Genomic DNA, 18,306 nt, shown 5'->3' on the forward strand with positions numbered 1-18,306 from the left:
GGTGGTGGTGCACACCTTTAATTCCAGCACTCAGGAAGCAGAAGCAAGATCTCTGAGTTCAAGGCCAGCCTGGTCTACAGAGTCTCAGGACAGCCAGGGTTACATAGAGAAACTCTGACTTAAAATGAAAAAAAAAAAAACAACAAAAAGGTCAGGTCCTCATGCTAGAGTGGCAAACACTTTGATAACCAAGCTATCACTACAATCCCTTATTTGTGCTTTATTTTTTTATTTTCCAGTAATGTTGTAGGATGTATATGTATGTGCTATATATGTACATGTACATGTGTGTATGAATGGCTCATGTGTTCACCAGGGAGGCTGAAGCAGAAGGATTCAAAGCTCCACAATGAGACTCTGTCTCAAAAGCATCAAGCAAAGCAGGAAATGACTGCGGCTTTAGGTCGGATAACACTGCAGCATCGTGACTACTAACCCTGATGCTGCCCACCGTCCTTGGACACTCGGGGTGTGTGTGTGTGTGTATGTGTGTGTGTGTATATGTGTGTGTGCTCTAGTTAAGCCCAGGTTTTACGTATGCTGGAAAAGTACTCTACCACTGAGATAGAACCCCAACCCCACCCCTCCCCCCCAGTTTATTGGGGGTTGTTTTGTTTTCGTTTTTTGTTTTGCTTTTTTTGAGACAGAGTTTCTCTGTAGCTTTGGAGCCTGTCCTGGAACTAGCTCTTGTAGACCAGGCTGGCCTCGAACTCACAGAGATCGGCCTGCCTCTGCTTCCCAAGTGCTGGGATTAAAGGCATGCGCCACCACCTCCCAGCTCTCCCCTCCCCCCCCCCCCCCCCCCCCGCCTCAGTTTTAAGAAGTAGAATTAGAATTTGTTAGGAGATATTCCTATGTAGCCCTGGCTGGCCTGGAACTCGCTCTACAGATCAGCGTGGCCTAACTCACAGCAATCCACCTGCCTTTGCCCCCCAGATGCTGAGATTAAAAGGGTGTGCTGCCACCATGCTGGCTAGAAGGCATTTTCAAGTTCAAAGGTTAAGAGAAAGACACAGGAAGAAAGTAAGCCACCCTTAAGAGCACAGCTGTGGGCCTCTCAAACAAGAGTCACCTCCAACTTGTTAATTGTATTGTTGGGACCGAGTCTTGCTCCACCACCAAGCAGGCTTAGAAGTTTGAATTTACCATCCTCCTGCCTCAGCCTCCCCACTAACTAAGATTATAAACCCACGGATTACAAACCTGTACACCAGGCCCTAGCTCTTCTACTTCTTTTTTTTTTTTCATTTATTATGTATACAGTATTCTGTCTGTGTAGATGCCTGCAGGCCAGAAGAGGACACCAGATCTCATTACAGATGGTCGGAAGCCACCGTGTGTTTGCTGAGAATTGAACTCAGGACTTCTGGAAGAGCAGCCTGTGCTCTTAACCGCCGAGCCATCTCTCCAGTTCCGCTCTTCTACTTCTTAATTGGGTCTTCCCTCATAACACTATTGCTCCCTACTTGAATTCCTTAGAGATTATCAAGCCTTATAAAATGATGGCTCCAATACCAGCATGACGGTCCATGCCTATAATCTCAGTAACGGTGGGAAGAGTGGAGCAGACCCAGGTTCAAGGCCAGCCTGGGCCACTTGGCAAGACTTTCATCCTTCTCATACCTATTCCCAATGTAGCCACAAGGGATAAATCTCCTTTTCCTGCTTCCCACTTTTAACTTGGCTTATTGAGGATTGGTGGCCAGACCTGACTTGGGACACAAGCTGTGACCGACAAGTCTGGTAACATGCCTAATGCATAGAGCTGAGCACAGCACCTCCACACAGCCACGTCAGCTGCACTGAAAACCAAGGTCGTCTTCTGACCCAACAGGGTGCCCACTAATGAGCACAGGAGTGGAGAAGGAAACCCAGGGCCTGACTGGCAGCCTTCCTCTCATCGGTAAGATGCTGCAGAGCTGTGACGTCACAGCTACCCAGTTCCTAATACTCGAGGGAAAGTCCAGTTTCACTGCTTCCCTGACAGTATGCCTGAAATCCTCACACTGAGCTGACATGACAGAAATAACATGGAACCAGAAGGCTTTTTCCAGATACACACTGGGGACGAGTCTGAAGCAACAAATGAAGAAACCATGTTCAAGCAGCCTGGTTTAGGTCCTCTTGTACAAGTGGGAAATATAAAATAATAATAGTAATATAATAGCAATAATAATAATAGTAGTACTAATAATAAATAAAAATAAGTGCAACAGCAACCCCTATGAACATCCTGCATGAATCCTCCCAGGGTCTGCCCGGTGCTTTTTCAGGGACTACAATGCACAGCTCACAAGCCTGCTCAGCCAGCACAGGCTCTAGCTGGCTTCAGGGAAGATGGCGCTGTTCAGCAGCTAAACTAAAACGTCTGCCCCCCAGATGTCGGCCAGAGAGACAGGCTCACAGAGGACAGCATAACAGGAAGGGCGGAGCATCTGGAAGGGAAGCTGAGATGTGGGGTCCTTCCAACAGCCAGTTACAAAACTTTCCACCAATCTTTGCATTTTTCCCAACTGAGGGGCCTGGAGACCCGACAGTTATGAGCTGTCAAGAGGTTCAAAGCTGTTGCTGCTCCTGCAGAGGACGAGAGTTCAATTCCCAGCATCCACATCCGGGGCCTTCCAGCTGTAACTCTAAGGGATCCAATGCTCTCTTCGAACCTCCAGAGATATCCTCAGATGTGCACAGATACGCACATAGTCACAAACAGAAATGTTAAATAAGCAAAGCAGCCATCTCCCCTAAGTTGCTTTGGCCAGAGTATATTATCCCAGCAGGTGATAAAGAAAATAACAGAGCTTGTCTCTGTCACCCAGTGCTGGGCTTCTCGTGTTGGAAAGCACGTGTTCTTATCCACTAAGCCATCTTCCCAGCCCCGTTTAGAGAGAGAATGAGTATGTGTGTGTGTGTGTGTGTGTGTGTGTGTGCGTGCGTATGTGTGTGTGTGGTGGTGGTGGTAGGCAAAGGACAACTTGTGGAAGTCAGTTCTCTCCTTCTACCATGTGAGTTGCGGGGATCAAACTCAGGTCTTCAGAGTCAGCGGCAGGTGCCTTTACCCACAGAGCCATAACCCCAGACTTCCAATCTCTTTTTAAACAAGATCTTATTCTATAGCCCAGTCTGGCCTGGAACTCATTATGTTGTTCAAGCAGGCCTTGGACTTATGGTGATCCTGCTGTCTCAGTTCCTTGGGATTACACAAGTTAGTCCCAGTCACATGTAACAAAACGGGAATTTAGATTTCCGCTCTTCTGTGGCTGAAGACTCATGAGATAGAAGGGAGGATGTCAAATGCTTGTCTGCGGTAAATGCTCACCTCTCTGCAGTAAGACAAGGCTGCCACTACACGCCAACTGGTCTGGAGATTAGAATCTGAAGTAAGATGGCACATCTGCCCCCCAGACCCAGCTGCTGATGCGCTGCAGGCCGCCGCCTTTGCAGCGGCCAGTCTCTCTGACCTCCTGGCCTTCCAGCTGTCCCCTGAGTGTTTTAAGACCTAGGCTGCCTTCAACAGTGAAAGTTCCAGCACTTTCACACAAAGGGAAGCAAAAGAAAGGCATTTCTCCTGAGATATGGAGCAGTTCTTCAGTTGCTTAAGTATCTCCTGTCCATACCCAGCAAGGGGGAAGAAAGATTGTTACCCTAAAAGCTTTCAGTGTCTAAAATCACATCGGGGGGTGGGGGGCAGCCAGCACACTGAAAATCTTTTAAAAAAAAAAAAAGTTGCTTTTGCTGGAGACAGAGCACCTGGGAGCTGACTGAGAGAGAAACTCCAGAGGCTGTGGTCTCACAGCAGGGCCTGCAGCTACACCCAGCACATGGCCCAGCATCTGGGGGAGATCAAAGTACAGAAGGCGGATGCCTCCCAGTCTCCCAGCACCGCCTCTCAACCTGCTCTCTTTCCTCTCTGATAATGGAGACACTACCAGGGCCTTCCGGCAGACAAGCCTCAGGGGCCCTCAAGAGCCATGAGCCTTCATCTAGGCAGGTGCCTGCAGAACCCAGATCACTTAGGTAGCAGCTCTGGCATGCTCTACAATGGGTGATCAGAGAATTATTATGACTCCCCTTCTAACATGTTAACTACTGGGGACTGGCGTCTCCTGAGAAAGCCATGCCTCTGTTTGAGATTCTGCAGACTGACTGAATGACTACTTCCATGACTGTAGAGTTTGATTGTGAAATTATCCTGGACTGTCTTTAGCATCCTGCCGGCCATTCCTTGCCCACCTCTGAGATAACATTCTCGTGACTATCAGGATAAACCCCTTGTGATATATTAACTTAGCAGATCCCAACCTTCCACGAACCTAAAAGCTATGATGTCATCAGACAGCATCTGAGACCCATAGTAGAGATGTTCCTGATTTCTGTAACTCTCCTAACCAATGTCCCTATTTGATGGGTGCACTTCTTTGTGACTGGTTCACAACTAGTTCTGGTTCTGTACTATAAAAAATCCATGTAGCCATGTCCACAGTGGAAAACGTCACTCTGGACACACTGTATCTATGCTCCTGACCACAATCACTTCTATTTGGCTCAGAATAAACTGTCTCCTTCCCTTTTGCGTGAGAGCTGTTTTGCAATGACACTACTCTGTCCCCATTTAGGAGGAAATGCAGCTTACTCTTTGTGGAGGCTTTCTAAAAATTTCACAGAGTGAAAAGTACCTAGCAGCTTTGGCTTTGGCCTTGAGTTAGGGCATTCCTCCTCAGCTGCCTAACCGTTGCTATGCGACCAGTAATGCACTAAGGGTCGAAAGTTCATCTGTGGGTCTCCTCATCCACAGAAGACTTTCGCCCTTCACTGGAACCAAACAGCAGAAAACCAAGTTTAACTCCCAAAGGAAAAATTTCAATGAAATCAGAAATAGCCCTGGCCCCTGCATCAACAGTCAAAACCAACCCCAGGGACCAGTGGGACCCTTACACAGGCACAGCATGAGTTCAGAAGCCAACGATTCTTATATGTGACCCTTCCTGTACCAGCAGGGCTGAGAAGCCAGAAGAAAACATCTCCAAGGCTTCAGAATGCACAGACTCCCCTGGCCTAGAAACATCCATCAGACCTAGAGAAAAGGAAAAGGCAGCATAGCACGCTACTCCGCTCCTTGGGGACTGCAGTGGGTGCAGGCGGAGTGGGGCAGGCTCACCTGGCCGGTGTCTGTTGGCTGCTTCTGAGGGAAGTGAGCCGCCTTGGAGCCTCCGAGCCCCGGCCTTGCCGCCAGTTCCTCCAGGATAGTGGTAGATGACGGACGCCGAGCACAGCCCTTCCAGGGCAGCTGGGTGTGAAGAGGAGCAAGAGATTATTAGCAAAGTCACCCTGCAGTCATTCTTATCTGAAAAGGCCAGTTTCCCTAAAACAAAATCTATAGTTAACGATCATTAGCTGGGCATTGGTGGTACATGCCTTTATTCCAGCACTGGAGAGGCAGAGGAGGAGGCAAGGGGTTGGGGGGGGGGGGTCTCTGTAAGTGCAAAGCCAGCCTGGTCTACACAGTGAGTTACAGGCCAGAGAGAGCCTGTCTCAGAGAAAAAAGTACAGAACTCGGGTTGTCAGGCTTGGCAGCAGGCACCTTTACCCACTGGGCCATCTTGCCAGTTCTGCGGGACCAGCAGTTTTACCCCGGTGCTGTGCCAGGTTGTAGATCTATGGTGCAGGAAGTATGCTGAGTCAGAAACATGCGGACCAGTCTTTCTCCTCTCTCTCTCTCTCTCTCTCTCTCTCTGGTTTTCCAAGACAGAAGCCTGTCCTGCAATTCGCTCTGTAGACCAGGCTGGCCTCAAACTTACAGAGATCCGCCTGCCTCTGCCTCCTGAGTGCTGGGATTAAAGGCACACACCACCTCCCACCCCCCATCCCCATCCCCAGGTACCACTGCACACATACTGCACACCCAGGTCTCTCCCTGGGGACTACATCTTCATCATCCCTACTGTGTGCAGGAAGAACGTGTGCTGGTGTGAAGGGTACGGGCAATGAAAGCAGAGGCCAAGAATGCAGGCTGAAGGGAGTCTATGCCTCCATCGGAGGATGCAGGACGGGGCAGGTGCAGAGTGAGCAGCAGATAGGTCAGGGAGGTGACCCCACAAAGCAATCAGCAAACACTACCTGACCCCGACACACACACTTCACTTTTCTTTGTACTGTTCCGTCATACTTAAATACACACCCACTCCGCTCAGACTGCCTTACCTCCTAGCCACAGGAAGTCATTCACGGAGCGCAGGAGCTCCACGGACATGTGGTAGTGCACCAGGGCGTCCTGCAGCATCCCGGCCTGGAGGCACAGGTCCCCCACGTGCTTCCGCATGCGGCCCTGGCACCGCTTCTTATAATGTCTAAAAGGAGAAGATTCAAGGGAAAGGCCTTGTGATTGCTGCCCCCTCCCACTCCCCCGGGCACAGGGCTGAGCAGGATGCGAGTTTCGACCACTAACAAGAGCTGAGAAGGCGGTGTTAGGCTCTAAGGTTGGAAGCCAGCAGCGGTCATTGCCAGTCATGTGAGCTGCAGGGGTCCTGGCCTCAAAGCCGTGCTACCTGCATGGCTTTTAAAGTCGTCCGAAGCAAGCTTCCTGCTACCTACAGTCAGAGCCTTCTTCTCAGAGAGCTCTGATTTCAGCATGATCACAGAGCCTATGTCTCAGCTTTTAAATCAATCAGTGCCCCCCCGCCGCCATCCTTACCACTTCAGCCCTAGGATTGTTCCATAAAAAGAGATGGGCCGTATCATCAGTCAGCTATCTGGCTTTAGCAAACAGGACCTTGGTCTTCATCATTTCAGAGGGAGCTTGAGGAGAGGCTTCGGGTTAGGGATCTTTAAACACTGGTGAGGTCAGGCTGTGGAACAGCGCACAAGATGGAGCAGGCTCACCCTCGGAAAACACTGCTAACCCTTTGAATATTAAGCAGCTTCAAAGAAACAACTCTTTCAGAAAGCAAACCACAGCTGCGTTCAACAACTTTGCGAGAATAGCCACGACCAGAGTGGGGAAGGTCCTAACGAAATCAGAGAGACTGGCAATCCCAACAGGAAGTGAAGTCCTGTCTGGCCCAACTCTACCAGGCTGCCCTGGCTCTCTGACTACCCTGGGATTTAGCTTCTCTGCACCCGATACTATTAGAAGACATGTCTGTGCAGAGATGCAGCGGGCAGACACATCAGCTTTTGCCATACTCCCTGGCACAGGGCTGCACCAGGATGGTCCTGCTAACTAGCAGCATTGCACTGGGCTATTCTTTTATCCCCAGGAGACAAAGCCACAGTCACCCCAAGACTAGTCTCCAGACTAGTCTTCCTAGCCTTCCCCCAAGGGGCTACTACCCCCAACATACCCTTCCCAAAGCATAACCTGGTACGTCACTCTCCTGCCTCAGCTTCCTTGTGCAGATCCAGAGAGAGCGGGAGTCCACCACTCTGTGCCCTCATGTCCTGGCCCTCCAGGCTCCTACCATTCCGGACAGGACAAGGGCAACTGAGATTGTTCAATCCAGAACACTGTCCCATGCCTAGCCTCACCACCTAAGGGGGGGAAATTACTCTGGGGGCTGGAGATGGCCCAGCACTTGCTATTTTTCCAAATAACCTACATCTGGTTCCCAGCACCCACAGGGTGGCACACAACTGCCTGTAACTCCAGCTCCAGGGGATTCAAAGCCATCTTCTCCCTCCACAGGCACTGCACACACATGGTGCACAGACATACAATATACAAATACATACAATAAACAAAACCTTATTTTTAATTACTCTGTAGTGCTGGGGCTGTAGTTTTGTGGTCGAGCACACATTTAGCATAGTACAGGGGGGGAAGCCCCAGGGTTCAACCCTGGTACCACAAAGAAAGGAAGTGTAAAAGTATCATGTATGATTGCACATGCACATCATCTAAAGCCATGTCCTTGCCAGAGTGACCTGTCTGTCTCAGGGGTCAAGTTCTTTGGTGCCACTTAACCGCCAAGGAATCCTGAGCTTATGACAGAGCTTGGGCCCTTAGGTAAGGAGACTTTTTCTTTTAAATATGCCAGATTGGCTGGTTTTAGGTGCTAGCCCCACAGAGCAGACTCAGAAGAGAGAAGGTCTGACCAGTTTGAGCCTTGATCCTGCTGTCATCACCAATTAAACTCTCTGAGAATGCTGCAAACATGGGCCCGCCGAGCCCACCTCAGATACCACTGGTGATGTGACATACACAGGTTCGGTGGCTATCTGGAGGCCGAGAGCTAGCTGTGCTGGCTTTGCCACCCCTCCTCATCTTCCCAGAGAGCACTGAGCCTCACAGCAGCTCACACTTAGCAAAGCACTGCCTTCCTCGCCCCCGCCCCCCTCCCATAGCTACTATGGTCACAGGAGGTGAATCTCTTTGAGTCTATCAAGAGGACAAATGGATTCCACAACTAGCCAAGAACTTTTCTCCCACTTCCCTGTTACATCTCTCCTTAGGTCCCCTCCCATCCACCCCACCCAGCCTTTCATCTGATTCCACAGAAAGGACAGGACATTAGCTGGAAATCCCATCCTGCCCCTGCATGGGGCCCCTCCCCTGAGGACGGCCTCACCTGTCTCCTGCCACCACTGCCACCCAACTTGTTCCATACAAGCTCCCTCCTGCAATTCAGTGCCAGAACCCAAGTTACTCCTGCCTGGCTACAGCAGGATTTTCACAATCTGGATGAACAGCCCTCCATATAGGCAACACCTTTAGGGCATATGTCAGCTGCCCCAAGAGCCGATATTCCTCCTACCCTGCCACTGAGGTTCTCCCCATTTCCAACTTCTAAAGGGGTCCCCAAATCAGCCCACCTATTTCTAAGGTTCTAGACACAGACTCAGTGCTGACACGTCACCTCCTCTAACTACCAATCCAACCCCAGCTGTTTGGAGCGTCTCCTCAGCCCATGTGTCCTGCCACCTCCTCCAGCAGCTGACTACCCATGGTCCACCAAGATGTGCCAGGCAGAACTACAGATGTTACATTTGACCCTTCCTTTGTTCCTGAAGCACGCCCTGGTGTGTTCCCCAGGACCTGCTCTAACATACATCAAGTGCCCAGAGCTGGGTACCATACTACCTTGAGGGAGTCCTCACTAAAGAAGTTAGTTCTCCTGCAAGGGGATCTCAGAAGGGTCCTTGTCCCTCACAGGGGACAGGCCAGGACACAGATTCATGGTTTCCCTTCTCGATGACAATTCTTCTAGAGTGAGCAGGTGAGAAGAGGAAAGCCCGGGGCAAGCTATTGTCACATGAATTAATGCAGGACCTAGTGAGTATCGGAAAGGCCCTGCAACAGTGGTAGGGCCCTTGCTTTTTCCCTGCAGCATAGCCCAACTCCCTGTACTTCTTTTGGCCCCAACCCTAAATGGAGGGAATCTCTCAGAAAGTCCAATCTATCTCCATGGAGACAAAGTAAATGAAAAATGAAAGTGTTTGCATCTGGCCAGAGCAGTAAATGGAGGCTCAGAGGCAGCGTGTGGTAGCAGCAGGATGCAGAACCAGACCCTTGCCCTACAGGGGTGGGGACAGTGGGAATGAGGTCAGTCAAAGATCAGATGCTGAGGGGTCTAGATCTGTGACACAGATGCGCGGCATGCCACCAGCCTTCCCTGGTGTAGAGTGGCCTTTCCTGCCTTATGGGGAGGAAAGCTAGGCTGGGGAGGGCCTGGACAGAGCTCTGCAGGCAGAGCGGAAATAGTGATCAGTAACACAGGGCCTCACATGCTTAAGACTCAATGAACTGGTTATTTTGAAGGTCATTGGCTTCCTGGTCTTAGAAAGGTCACCCTTGAGCCCTCTTAGAGAGAGAGAGAGAGACTGCCATCCACTTAGAATGGCCTCTACCCTTTCTGGGGAGAAGCTGCTGACAGGAAGGAATAGGGAGTGGGCCCCTCAGGGAAAAGCGAATAGAGAAGGCAGGCAGCTCCCCACAGCAGCCCTGCTCCCCACATGTCTGACCTGCGGTCACTGCCACCATGCACACCCCACAGCCGCAGCCACCCTCCACATGCCTCACTCGCTTCGAAGCCCAGGTTCAAGCAAGGCTGCACTCTTGGTGTCCCACATTAAAAATATTCCCCACGGAAACCTCTGCGGCCACCCAAATGAACTGGCATCTTACATCCTCAAAAGAAAAGGGAGTTAGTAAAGGCTCATTTGTCACCAAATACTAAAGACCACAAAGGTCCCTGGAGCAAGTATTTTGACAAACATCAAACACCAATGGGTTAGGTGCCGAGGAAGCCAAAGTCTAAAAGAAAGAAATTAACAACTAAAGGACTGCTCAGAACACACAGGGATCTAGGCAGCGGTGTTGGCTTTTTGAAGCAATGGCAGCAATGGGAACAGCACATGGGCAAACTAGCCACTTTCACAGTGGCGTGTTCACAGCCTACCTTTTCAGACCCAACAACATACTCACAGGGCAGTATGATAGAAAAAAAAAAAAGAAGAAGAAGAAGAAAGAAAGAAAGAAAAGAAAGAGGGACAAGCAAAATTAGAAATATACAAGAACAAAAATAACTCCGAGAGCTACACACTACCTGTACAAAACCCCTGATGGCTCTGATGAGTGGGGCTGTGTGCGTGTGCACGCACATCCACGCGCACCCAGCGTGCCACCAGGAGGGCTTGCTCGGTGGGTTCAATCAACTTATTGTGACTGGGTCAAACCAAACTGGACATGAGTCCAGACATTTCCCCTCAAGCTACAAGACACTGTCATTTCAGCTTGACTGTGTGTTCACGCTACAAGGAGGGGCAGGCAAGGGTGGGGCTCTGTCCTGGCTCCAGACCATCCCAGAAGCCAGAGACTTACAGGGCTGGGATAAAGCCAGCTGAGTCGGCTGGACTGTGGTTTCTCCGGCATCATTATCTCCTTCCAGTCCCAAGCAAGAGGCTCTGGAGTGGGCTTGGCTGGGACATCAGCTCTGACTCAGTAGCTACTGGCTTCCTAACCCTTCCTCCCGGGAAGCCAAGCCATGAAATTACAGGCCAGCTGCAAAGGTGAAGGAGCGTGGGCTGAGATACACCAAGAGCTTCAGTTCAGGTGAGACATGAAGATTCCATCGAGAGGTACCAAACATCACAGACTTCATGACAGGGCCACTCTCTGCTTCCAACCCCTAGGGGCTGCCCTTGGCCTAGGCTCGATTCCGTGGTATGTTCTTATCAACTCACCGCCAAGCAGAAAGTTGCTCTGTGACACTAGATAATTCCAGAAACATACTACTTTGTGGCACCCCCTCGGCAGCAAGCATGTTATGCCATTTGAGCCTCCCTGGGACAGACTCAATTCTTTGAGCTCCTGCCGAGGCCATCCAGCCTTTGAGTGCTGCAGCTGTTCTCCCTATCAAAAGGGAACCCCTCTTGGCAAAGGCCCGCGTTTCCATCTTGCCTCTTCTGCCAGCAGCCACTGTGGCAAGTGGTGACAGGAACGGTGGGCTAAGAACATAAGACATGTCTGTAATTGTGATCCAAGGAAAAGTATGAGGAACAGGGCCAGGGACGAAACCCACAGGCTTCATAAATCCTGCTCCATCTCGGAATGCAGAGAATGTAGATACTTCAGGGTGTGCACCTGGGTGGTGTTTCTGACCTCCTGCAGCTCTGGGCTGAGGAAATGACCTGGTACCTGCGGAGTGCCTGGCCTGGGAGTGAGAGAGACGGGCCGCACTCCAGGACCCAACACTTCAGAATCTCCTCTGTGTGCTCTAGAGGAGTACTAACAGATAAAGCAGCAACCACAGAGCCTACTAATTCAGCTGTCTATTTGCCACATAGTTTGTGTTTTGTTTTGCTGTTGTTGTTGTTGTTGTTGCTTGTTTTTGTTTTGTTTTTGAGACAGGGTTCCTCTGTATAGCCCTGACTGTTCTGGAACTCACTCTGTAGATCCACCTGCCTCAGACACCTGCGGGCTGGGATTATAGGTGTGACCCACCATGTCCGGCTTCGGTTACCTACAGGTTAAAAAGAGCCAAAGCAGGGCTCTGGATGTGGCCCAGCAGATAGAGCTCTTCTCTGGTATGCAGGAAGCCCTGGCTGCGATTCCCAGCACAGCACTAAAACGAGTGGGATATTGTGGTGCTCGCCAATAATGCTACCAGCACTTGGGAGGCCAAGGCAGGAGGAACGGAAATACAAGGTCACTCTCAGCTACTTAAAGAGCTTGAGGCCAACCCGGGCTATGTGAGACTCTGTCTCAAAAACAAAACAGTTGAAATAAATACTAACTTGGCTTTTAACATATACCAATGCAAACTAATTTTTTTTTAGTGCTGGTTTTTCGAGACAGGGTTTCTCTGTGTAGCTTTGGAGCCTGTCCTGGCACTCGCTCTGTAGACCAGGCTGGCCTCAAACTCACAGAGATCCACCTGCCTCTGCCTCCCAAGTGCTAGGACTAAAGGTGCGCGCCACCACCGCCCGGATCATCCTTTGTTTTGTTTTGTTGTTTTTGGTCATAATCTATTTTTATGTTCTTTTTTTTTCAATATGTGCTGTGTGTTTTACACACATAGCTCATCCCAGCTCACTATAGCCTGGTTCTTGGTGCTCAAAAGTCATGGGCAGTGATGACCGCAGGAGTCCCACCTGGAGACTCTGTGACACCCAGGAGTGTCTCTTATGCTGACCCCTAAGGGACTCACTTCTCTTGTTTAGTGGCCAGTAGACCACATTTCAGCTATCCTTGCTACAGCCACACTTTTATATCACTTTTGCCTCCTATGTAAGGAGGCACCAAGCCCTGGGCTTCTAGGTCAACCATTCCTACATAAACTTACCTACTATCCGTGTCCAGTCCCACGAAGTCCTTTTTCTCAAAGGGGACACAGAGAAGGGGAATCTTGTCCCCAGACTTGTCGGTGGCTCTGTCCAAGCGCTTGGACTCCAGAACAATGAAAAGGGACTCAATGAAGTCTTCAATGCGCTTCTCCACCGAATCACAGTCCTCGTAGTTCGGATAGAAGGCCACATCAGGGCGCGGCTGCTCGGCCACATCACCCTGCAGCCCAAACACGAAGAGGCGGGAGTCATAGAGCGTGGAGCCGTAGATCTCCTTCTGCACGTGGAACTTCTCAAAGGTCTGTGGCCAGTCCTTGGCCGAGAAGCAGTCGGTGATAGTAATGAGGCCCACCACCTTGCGGTGCGTCTGGAAGTCGCCCCACTCATTGTTCTCGGGTGGGTAGTGGTGCCGATAGCGGATGAAGAGGGCGCGCTGCGAGTCACGGACACTAAGCTGGCTGACTGAGCAGATCCGCTTGTAGATCCGGAAGAAGTTCTCCTCGGAGACGATGCCCACAGCCTGTACGACCACCAGGAGGGTCTGGTGGTCCTCTGCGCACTGCATGTAGTCGGGAACACTCATCCTGAGGGCCTGCGCAAAGGGAAAAGAGGCTATGATAGGTGTCTCTGCCGCAGGGAACTTGCGCTAATCCCATTAACAGTGAGGGACAGAAACCTCAGTGTCGCACACCAGGTCTACTCCCAGTAAGCCTCAGCAGAAACCCTGGCTGTCACTCTGAGTGGCCACAAGTGATTTACACAGTATCCCATAAGGTTACTTGTCTCTTCTGTAAAAAGTAGACGTTGAAACTAAACATGAACCAAACACACCAGTATTAGTGAACTCTTCCCAGTGTCCAGTGTGGTCTCTGTGCAGAATGACAAAACTGATCCCCCCATGGTGGCTCAAGCCTGCCATCCTGGCACTCAAGAGACCAGAGTCAGATCATGAGTTCCTGGTCAGTCTGGCTTCAATCCCAGCCACTGAAGAGGCAGAGGTGCAGATCTCTGTGAGTTCAAAGCTAGCCTAGTATACCTAGTCAGTTCCAAGCCAGCCAGAGCTACATAGTAAGACACACACACACACACACACACACTATCTCAAAAGAATATTCATTAAAAAATAAAAAGGAATGAAACAAAGGAGCTGGAGAGGTGGCTTAGTAGTTAGGAGTACGTACCACTCTTTCAGGGTTCCAGAGTTCAGTACCCAGCATCAATATCAGGTTATTCACAACTTCCTTCAATCCCTGGGAGTGGAGTATTTTCCTCTCCTAGCCTCTAAGGGCACTGCAGTTACATAGGATTACACACACACACACACACACACACACACACACACACACACACGAAAGATCAACAAAAATGTCTTAAACTTGACTGGTGACAAAGTTGCAACCTGGAAACCACAGGCTGATACATTTAAACCGGAGAGCCGGGGAGCTGAACAGGATCTATGTCAACTGAAGCCTTCAAAAATAAGGAGAGCTGGGGCTGGAGAGATGGCTCAGAGGTTAAGAGCATCGTTTGCTCTTCCAAAGGTCCTGAGTTCAATTCCCAGCAACCACATGGTGGCTCACAACCATCTGTAATGGAGTCTGGTGCCCTCTTCTGGCCTGCAGGCAGACACATACAGACAGAATATTGTATACATAATAAATAAATATAAAAAAAATAAGGAGAGCTGAGCATGGTGGAGCGTACTTTTAATCCCAGCTCTCAGGAGGCAGAGGCAGGCAGATCTCTGTCCATGTGAGGCCAGCCTGGTCTACAGAGTGAGTTCCAGGACAGCTAGGGCTGTGTAAGAGACCCTTCCTCAAAAATAAACAAATAGATCCCTTAAGAATACATAAACAGGGGCTGGAGAGATAGCTCAGTGGTTAAGAGCATTGACAACTCTTCCAGAGGTCCTAAGTTCAATTCCCAGCAACCACATGGTGGCTCACAACCACCAGTAATAAGATCTGGTGTTAAAAGAAAAATACATAAACATACGGCGTGCCATTTTTAAGCATACAGTTCTGAAAGCGTGCAGAGCAGTCATTGCTGCACGTCGTCACCACCATCCATTTCCAGAACTTTCTCTCTGACAGCTCTGAAACTCTGTACTTAATAACAAATAACTCTCCCTCCCCCATTTTTCTTTCTCTCTGTCTTTCAACACACAAACACACACACACACACACACACACACACACACACACACACACATGCGAGCCTGGAAAGCAGTCAGCTGAAAGAAGCCAGACAAAGGTGGACAATGGATGACTAACATTAAATGCCCAGAACCTGCAAATCCATAAACAAACGAAGTGTGTTCATGGCTGCTGGGGTTTCCAAGGGTCAGGGATGAAGAGTGACTCTCTAAAATGTATGGGTTTTCTTTCTCAGTGACATGAAATGTTCTGGAACAGCGACAATCATACAACTGTGAAAATACCAGAAACCCTGAACTGCACGTGGACTTAGGATTCCCCACAAAACTTTGCACCTGTTAGGAAAGTTCTCTCCCAATAAGCCCTTAACAACCTTCCCTTTTTTTACCCTGGGTCTCACTAAGTTGCCCAGGTTGGCCTTAAACTGGCAATTCCCTGCAACAGCACGAGGGTTACAGGCAAACACCACTACGCCAGACTATTTTCTTTCTTTTTTTTTTTTAAGATTAAGTTTCTTCAACCTTCCTCAAGACCCAGTAATTCCACTTTTGGGTTATACCCAAAGGATGCTCAATCATGCCACAAGGACATGTGCTCAACTATGTTCATAGTAGCATTGTTTGTCATAGCCAGAACCTGGAAACAACCTAAATGCCCCTCCACTGAAAAATGGATAAGGAAAATGTGGTACATTTACACAATTAAGTACTACACAGCAGAAAAAAATGATGACATCTTGACTTTTGCAGGAAAATGAATGGAGCTAGAAAACATTATTTTGAGTGAAGTAACCCAGACTCAGAAAGACAATTATCACATATTCTCACTCATAAGTGGTTTTTAAACATAAAGCAAAGAAAGCCAGCCTACAAACCACAATCCCAGAGATCTTAGACAACAATGAGGACACTAAGAGAGACATACATAGATCTTATCTATATGGGAAGTAGAAAGACAAGATCTCCTGAGTAAACTGGGAACATGGGGAGCTTGGTGGAGGGTTGAAGAGGAGAGGGGAGAGGCAGGGATGGGAGCAGAGAAAAATGTAGAGCTCAATAAAAATCAATTAAAAAAAACTGAACCAACAACAACAACAAAAAAAAAGATTAAGTTTCTTGACACTAGCTTCTCCCCTCCCGCACTAGTCCACCATCTGAAACAATTTTTTTAAAAAAAAATCAAACCTCATCAGGAAATCTTCGAGAATATTCCTTGGTCTCCAGCACCATGCCCCTGGTGCTACCGTTTGGTAATAACAGACAAGGCAGATGAGGAAGTGGCTCTACCTCCATAACTCTGCCAAGTCGCTGTTTTTAAAGGGGGTGTGTCGGCCTCACAGGGTTCCCTGAATTCAGTGGAGCCTGATTTCAACTCCGTTAAAAGTCACACTCACTTGACATAACACTAGAAAACCCTGCTTTAACAATGTAACAGGGAAAAGAGGCTACAACAGAGAGGCATGCTCAAAGGCCAGGCAGTGTAACACTTTCTCCTCCCAAGCTGTCACTGGAGGCAAACTGGAGTTGACAGCGCAAAGATTTCATTCCAGGGAAACTGCCCAGTCCGGCTGAGTTTGGGCCGCCCGCTAGACTGAACCGCTAGGGATGGTGCACCCGGTTCCCGGTGCAGCATTGTGGACGAGGGGCGTGGCGCACAGTGCAGCCCAAGTTCAGGCTCCAGAAACGAAAAAGAGGAGGGACTGACAGCCAAAGACAGCCTGGTCCGCCAAGAGGCTGCAGGTGCAGACCATCCCGGACAGGTGTACGCAGATCCTTCAGGTGCGCACACCTCACCGCAGGTGCAAGCGGGGCGCCAGATGACTGGCCACACACAGGGTAGCAGGCAGTCCCCAGCTGGGCAGACGACCTGGGCAGACGAGGGGACCTGGACAAGCAGAGGACCCGGCAGGCAGGGGATCCGGGCAGATGCAAACAAGGCTAATCCCCCAGCCAGCCCCCCTGGCTCGGAACCCCAACGCGGGGCCCCAGCGGGACACTTACACAGCGCAGCGGCCCCCCAAACAGGAGCCGAGGCCTGGAGCGCAGCGGGACTGAGCAGCCAGGAACCTCCGAACCACCAGCCCAGCCGGCACCGCTCCTGCGCGTGCGCAAGTCGTGTTCGGGCCTAAGATCTGCCCCAGGTTTTCCCGGAGACCTGGAGCCTGAAAGGGAGGCGGGAAGGAGGGAGGAGGGACAAGAGGGAGGCGGAGGAGAGGGTGGCACTGGACTTAGGACTGGAAGAAAAGGACTGGACGATAGGGAAGGAAGTGGAGGATCTGGGTGGGAGTAGGAAGGGAAGGGAGATGGGAGGAGCCAGAGGAGGAGCGAAGGGTACGAAACCTTTACTAGGGGAGTTGCCTACGGAGGGAACTGCTGGTCCTCGACTCTGGGCTGGATTTGCACATCCGTGGTGGTACCCAGGCCAGACCCCTAATAGCACCCTGATCACGCCCCACTAAGACAGGCTACGTGGACCTCAGGGAACCTGGCGTCCCAACCATGCCCCACAACCCCCCTTACAGGTTGGGACAGTAGGTGTGTGTGGAATGAGAATACCTAGGGGCTGCGTTCTCTAAAGAATGAGGTCAGTCTTAAGCCTGAATCAGACTGATACCTTTGCAGTCAAACCAGGTTCCTGACATGGGCCCCAGCGGGAAGTCCAACCCCTAAAGGTTCCTGTGTCCCTTGGAAACCAGCTTGCCAGGAAGCATGGAAGTCACTGAAGATTGTAAGCCCCAGTGTGTTTATAAAAAGGAGAGAATGTATGGAGGTTAGAATGTGCCTGGGTACATAACAATGGCTCCAGGAAAAACAGAATAACAGTGCGTTGGGGGGGGGGTCTCTCTCCCATGTGTGTTTACAGTATTGTGTTTGAAATTTTTCTACCGCATGCATGCATTTCTTTTCAATTAAAATGCAATTAAAAAATAGTAGTGGGAAACCACGCAGAGTGGACCACGCAGCAAGCACATGGGAAAAGTGGTCTGAGCCAACACTTGCTTATAGCTAGTAAACATTTATTTACTCTGCTTTGCATTCACATTTTTAATAATACTCTCATCTTTATCTTTGTCCCAGCCAGTGAAAAACCACTGTTTGTGTTTGTGTTCAGGTGTGTGTGTGTGTGTGTGTGTGTGTGTGTGTGTGTGTAAGAGAGAGAGGTGGGGGGAGCTAGGGAGGTCTGTGTGCCAGGAGCCAGGCTCATGTCCTTATTCATCACACATCACAGATCCTCAAAGCAGAGCTATGCTGCGCATTGGGATACAGAAAAGATGCACCGCTTGGCTAGGAACATGCAAGTGGCCGGTACTATTTAAGGACTTCAATCCAGGGCATGTCCAACTCTTTCGTAGCTCTTCTCTGTTCTAATTCTC

At 50.0% G+C, this 18,306-nt stretch overlaps 1 protein-coding gene across 3 annotated transcripts in view; it reads right to left on the reverse strand.

The window, feature by feature from the left end:
• Trappc9 (trafficking protein particle complex subunit 9) overlaps positions 1-17,195 on the reverse strand; it is a 461,504-nt gene extending 444,309 nt beyond the window's left edge. For 2 of the 3 annotated variants that reach the window (XM_048457138.3, XM_048457137.3), the window contains exons 1-4: positions 16,934-17,195; positions 12,777-13,369; positions 6,199-6,344; positions 5,156-5,284 (exon numbers count right to left, since the gene is read on the reverse strand). In XM_048457138.3, coding sequence (XP_048313095.3) covers positions 5,156-5,284; positions 6,199-6,344; positions 12,777-13,360 — 859 coding nt within the window. In that variant the 5' untranslated portion in view covers positions 13,361-13,369; positions 16,934-17,195. Of the gene's footprint in view, positions 1-5,155; positions 5,285-6,198; positions 6,345-6,688; positions 6,834-12,776; positions 13,370-16,933 lie in introns of those variants that run through there. The other variant, XM_048457139.3, reaches the window with a different exon arrangement.
• Positions 17,196-18,306: the final 1,111 nt, after the last annotated feature.

Source organism: Myodes glareolus, chromosome 19, assembly GCF_982192425.1.
Source record: "Myodes glareolus chromosome 19, mMyoGla1.1, whole genome shotgun sequence".
NCBI classification, from domain to species: Eukaryota; Metazoa; Chordata; class Mammalia; order Rodentia; family Cricetidae; genus Myodes; species Myodes glareolus.